This window comes from Gastrolobium bilobum, unplaced genomic scaffold (assembly GCF_033153095.1).
Source record: "Gastrolobium bilobum isolate Gb01-03AN ecotype WA unplaced genomic scaffold, APGP_CSIRO_Gbil_v1 utg42558, whole genome shotgun sequence".
NCBI lineage: Eukaryota > Viridiplantae > Streptophyta > Magnoliopsida > Fabales > Fabaceae > Gastrolobium > Gastrolobium bilobum.
In genome coordinates, this window is record NW_026896757.1 from 49674 (window position 1) to 55571 (window position 5898).

At 32.4% G+C, this 5898-nt stretch overlaps 1 protein-coding gene across 2 annotated transcripts; it reads left to right on the forward strand.

Moving 5' to 3' along the window:
- The first annotated feature begins 1764 nt into the window (after nucleotides 1-1764).
- On the forward strand, nucleotides 1765-5898 carry LOC133301857 (probable hydroxyacylglutathione hydrolase 2, chloroplastic). Of its 2 annotated transcripts, none has more exons than XM_061501566.1 (8): nucleotides 1765-2109; nucleotides 2829-3011; nucleotides 3151-3354; nucleotides 3544-3667; nucleotides 4222-4322; nucleotides 5260-5334; nucleotides 5429-5527; nucleotides 5689-5898. In XM_061501566.1, exons 1-8 carry the CDS (start codon nucleotides 2095-2097, stop codon nucleotides 5833-5835), a joined length of 948 nt encoding a protein of 315 aa, XP_061357550.1. In that variant the 5' UTR covers nucleotides 1765-2094; the 3' UTR covers nucleotides 5836-5898. The 2 variants fall into 2 exon arrangements, with proteins under 2 accessions (XP_061357550.1, XP_061357549.1); XM_061501565.1 differs by having other exon boundaries at nucleotides 1834-1893.

Sequence of the window (5898 nt, forward strand, 5' to 3'; positions counted from 1 at the left end):
ATTGGTGTTTTTGTTTGAGTTGGGTTAAGGAGGGTAATTTATAAGCTGGATTAAGACGTAATATCTTCTTGGTGGTGCACTTGATGGGGTGAAAATGTTACGAGTCTTATGTCGAGTAAATAAAAAATATACTTACCCCATGAGACTTTGGATGAGTTTTTTTTATAAGGTTTTAGTCATAATAATCAGTATTTTTATTAAGAGTTAGGTTAAGAAAGTTAGATATATGTTAGATTAAGGTCATACTATTTGGGTTAGTATTAGTGTCAATTTTTAAACAGACGGCAATGTTACAGTCTCACATTAACTAATTAAAGAAATTAAATATAATACTTAAGTTGTGAGATTTTTTTATACAATAACGTTAAGTTAGTCTTCTGAGTTCGACTATGTTTTTAACACTATTCATAATACAAAGAGCAAAGGGCAAAATTGTAAGACATGCACGTGTTAAATAGAGACCCTCCGATGATTGTATTTTTTTTTTTATTATTATTATTATTTTGAAACTTAGGGAATGGAAAGCAACTATAACGTTAATAGAACAACAACCGTTACAGCTCGTGTAAGGAAGAGAGAGGTCCAGGACAAAAAGTCAAAAGCAGCATAAATAATAAAGGAAGAAAAATAATTTGGTGAAATTGATTAATGATTGAGCTGCCAAATTATCATCATAATTCATAAATTAACATGGTTATATGTTTGGATTTCTTCGCTGGCCTTTGTGAAATAAAGCAGTCGGTGCCAATGGTACAACGCGTTATTCATCATTCATCATTTCGCAAAACATGCTCCCCATTCCAATCTCCACCTCAACTTGCCCACTTCCACGTGAAAATGTCTCAACAAAAGTAATCTAAGTTATTTATAAAAATTAATAATTCATTTATATGTAGTTAAATTAATTTGTTTTTTATTTCTCTTAGAAGACGTTTGGTAAAAGAGGAAAAAAAAAATTTATCAGAGAATTACAATTATTGAGAATATGGTGAAAAAATGAGTTATCTAAAAAAGTTAAAAAAAGATTGTTTGGTATGCCAAAATATTATCGGGAGAATTAATTTAAGTTTTCTAAGTCTATGTTTGGTTGAAGATAAAATATTGCTGGAAAAATGAGGTGAAATTACAAAAGTAATCCTTGACTAAATAATATTGCATAGCAAATGAATAGGATTAGAAGAGGGTCATTTTCGTTATCTACTTCGCGCTCCTTTTTTCATTTAGCCGATAATTTCAAAATAACACATTCAAAGTGGTACTCCTAAAAAGTATAAATGAGTTTACTGGATGAATTTATTAAAAACTTGTATCAAATATGGATAATTTGGAATACCCTTCTCACTTGCCTGGATATTTGCACAAAAAACTCCTACTAAACGCGGCTTAAACTTTTCACAAAAAAGAAGAAGATAATCGTCACATTAAAAAAATTAATTACCATAAATTGATATCTTTATTAAAAAGATAATGATCTTTTTTTTTCCATTGTTAAAACTTAAGATGAATAAAAGCAAGGTAGACTAGTTGTCCGGATTTGGTGAAGAAAGAAAGAAATGCAACTAAATTAAGATTTAGTAAACACCACTAATAAGTTATTAAAATTGGTGTTTTATTATCTACCAAATAAAAAAATATTGGTGTTTTATTGGCATGTTATGAAAAAGGGGCGAGAAAAAGAAAAGAAAAAAAAGGAAAAGAGAGAAAGGTTTGAATTTTTAAATGAAGGTGGTGGGGAAGGACAAAGGTGGTGGGAAGGTAGGATGAAAGAAAAAGCAACATCGTTTTCAAGGAAACAGTAGAGAGAGTTGAGTGTGCCATGCCAACGTCACATAAATGCAGATGCAGATGCTCTCAAATCACTCCTCCCCCATGCCCACCTTTCCCTCCTCTAGGGTTTCTCTTTTTTTCTTCTGATTTTCTCTTTTCTTTTCATTTCATTTCACAAATTGCGTAAATTCTAAACACATTACCTCCTTAAATTCAATCCTGGGTTATGCTGAATTTGGGTCAGTTTGGGATTGAAGAACAGAAAATGGATGGCTGACATTTTCCCTTCTTTTTTTTTTTGAACAAAAAAAAAAAGAGTGCATTTTGATGAGTGATATGAAGGTATGTTGATTTTGATCTTTGTTGGAAATTGTTTTACCCCGGAGAAGCTAAGATCATGGAAAGATGTATTCTGGAAAGAAAAAAAAAATCGTTTTTCTTCTTCTTTACTTTTTGTGGAACTCACATCACCGTTTTGTTGGACAGTTCTATAATAGTCTTCACGTTCATTGTTTGATTTGATGAATTTTCTTGTTAGACATTTTGATTGTAGATCTTTTACGAGGATTACAAAATTGGCTGGCAGAAATAAAGTGAAAATGATTTTGCTCCATATGTCGTTTTGCATTTGGAAAATGTTTGGATCTTTAGTATTATAAATAATTTTATTTCAAGGTATTTTGGTTTAAGGGCCTTTTGGCATGTAGTTGGGAGTTTCTGGTATGAAATTCTTATCATCTACTATATAGCATTATTATTTTTCACACTGGTATTGCAAGTTTTCATCAACATTTTTAGGTACTGGTTTACAGTTTACACTTTTGCATTTTGTAAGTATTTATATATTTGTTATATGTCATTGTAATCTATACTTATTAGTAAGGTTTGTGAAATGTGATTATTATCTCTATTTTGTAAGAAATGGTGCTAGTGTATGTAATCTTGTGTGGTTTTCTCTCCATGTACCGTGGCTTTCCCTGTTTTAATTCCCGTTCACTTTCATTTTGGCTAAAGATTGATCATGATTTGGCTATGGGAGTTGATTATTCTCTGTCTTTCAGGTGAGAAGTGGGTTTTGCGCGTGGCCAGATGGGAGACAACTTTGCTTTAGAAAAGGTCTTCTATACGGATTTATGCGATTATTTTCTATACCATTAAAAACATTGCGTGGAGCTAGTCGGTCACTGAGGGTAGATCAGTTTTGCAGTGTAGTGAATATTTCTTCCTCATTACAGATTGAATTGGTGAGCAGATCTCTTATTACTTTTTAAAGTTTTCATAATGAAATTAGATTAGTATTCTGTCATTCATGCTAAAGGTTCCTGAAGCAATACGCAGAAATCCTATTTTTTGCCATGTTATTCATTTTTCTTTAATTTTCAGGTACCATGCCTCAGGGACAATTATGCTTATCTTTTACATGATCTGGATACTGGTACAGTTGGTGTTGTTGATCCCTCTGAAGCTGCGCCTATCATAGATGCTTTAAGCAAGAAAAATCGAAATTTGACATACATACTAAACACTCACCACCATCATGATCACACTGGTGGAAATGCAGAGTTAAAAGAAAGGTATGGGGCAAAGGTATGATATTCTTATCTTCTGCTAAAGTTTATACTACTCTTATTTAATATTATAAATGTGCTTTCAGCAAAAATCATCTTATTATTATTATATGATTTTGTGTTTGAATTAGAATTCCCCATGTAAAGACCAAATTTAAAATGAAGTTTACTTTGCTCTAACTGTAACACTTCCTACGTTGTGTTACAGGTAATTGGTTCTGGGATAGACAAAGAAAGAATTCCTGGTATTGAAATCTATTTGAGTGATGGAGATAAGTGGATGTTTGCTGGCCATGAGGTGCATGTAATGGCCACACCTGGTCACACCCAAGGTAACCTTCATGGTCTATTTGCATTAGTAAATCTTCTTAATTTTTGAACTCTTTTAGATATTTATTGATAAAAAAATCAGTTCAGTTTTTGCTTGTTTGGCACTGTGGCTCTTTTAGTCTCCTGCAGTTTACTAACCTGTAGAATATGTCTCTATTTACTCTTCTGGCTGATGTGTCTGTGCCATGCCTCTGTCTCATTTTATCTGCAAATTTTGACTCCATGGATTACGGAAATCTAAACTCTGTTTTCTTTGCTGTTATATTTTCTGAACTCCTGGTTTGTACTTCAAGTTATGAAGTTACTTAAGTTCTTCACAGTTTACTTTAGCCTAACTTGTATATTATCCGCCTGCACAGAATCCCTGTCTTTAACTTCCTTATATCTGGCTAGTATGTGCGTGGGTTATTGTTTTGGATAATTCACTAGTATTAGGCTATACAAATTAAAATGCTCTGGGTACTGTTTATGTCCTTCGTGTGATTTTCGGATTTTGTTTACTGCAACCTGCTGAGCCACACTTTCCCAATTTACTATTTGTTTGTACAATAAGCAGGCCACATAAGCTTCTACTTTCCTGGATCTGGGGCAATATTTACAGGAGACACCTTGTTCAGCTTATCATGTGGCAAGCTCTTTGAAGGAACCTCTGAACAGGTTTATTGTCAATTATCTCGATTTTTACTTTCTTGCTTTGTTATTTAGTTTCATTTTCATACAATTCTCTTGATTAATAGTCCAACTTAAGCATAAATAGTGAATTAGTGGTTGAAATCTAATCCTTGTGGGAATGATACTCTTACTCAATCACTTTATTACTAGTATGACCGGTGCATTTGCCGAGTCTGCAACAATTCGCTTCCTCTAATTGCATTTAGTTTTTCATTTTGTTTTCAGGTTTTAGATTTGCATCTTCAGTGACAAGTCATTACATCTTGCAATGTTTCTTTCTTGTTTTGTATATCTCGTTTTATCCCTTCGCCAAAATTCCTAAAATTTGAAAATACCTGGAGGAAAGGAATTGAACCATTGTTATCTAAATTGCAATTAAATGAGGACTTTATGATATTTGAAACTTGTATTCTTTTCAATAATTCATAACTTGTGAGTGTAAATGCCTTGTAAAATATGGTAAATTTAACTTATTTTGGGAAGGTCTTATCTAAAATGAGGTTACCAATGATTTTATTCTTAGTTGTAGATATAGAATATTTCGATAGACGAATTCCTCATATCTACATTTTTAGTGTAAGAAAATTTGTATTAAATTATTGAGATATTGGGTAAAATTAATTAAATATGTGCTGCAATGCCATTTCCTACTAATTATTATGTTAGAATCAGAAATTACTATATCACTAAATATCATTTTAGTGGTTGTAATATTGTTTTTCATATTGTTGATTTTTGAATATATGCTGAAGAGGATGTATAATTTTTTATCATGTAATATGTCAAATAATGCTTGTCTATAAGTTGAATATTGGATGTTGATTTCTAAATATGTTGCTGCTGATGTATAATGTAGCTATAAATGCAAGCCCTTTCTTTCATGGTGTCAGGTCAGTTATTGATAATTTCTTCCATATTACAGATGCTATCCTCTCTTAAAAAGATCATGTCTTTGCCAGACGATACAAGTATATACTGTGGTCATGAATATACATTGGTTAGTTGTTTTTACTTTCATCCTTTATGTTCCTTGCTTTATCTTCTAAACCTAAGTGCTGCGATCATGACTCTGATGCTTTGAAATTTGGCAGAGTAATTTAAAGTTTGCATTGTCTATAGAACCTGAAAACAAGGAACTTCAATCCTATGCTGCCCATGTAACTCACCTTAGAAATAAGGGCTTGCCCACGGTAATTTTCAGAACTGTGCTGCTTTAATGGATGGTTCGAAGTGCCCTCTCTCTCTCTAACTGCTTTTCTTCACTTATCTGTCACTACCCGCTGTTATTAAGCTTACATATAACTTAGTTGTTCGTATGTTTTGCTTTTACCAAATCAGTACTGTTTTCCAGATTCCGACTACGGTGAAGATGGAAAAGGCTTGCAATCCATTCCTTCGCACTTGGAGTATAGAAATCCGGCAAAAAATAAATATTTCAGTCACAGCAGATGATGCAGAAGTCTTGGGTATTATTAGGCAAGCAAGGGATAATTTTTAGAATTTTTTAATTAAAATTTTAAAATTCTTCTAAGGATACTCATTCTGTATAGATTAGGTTAAT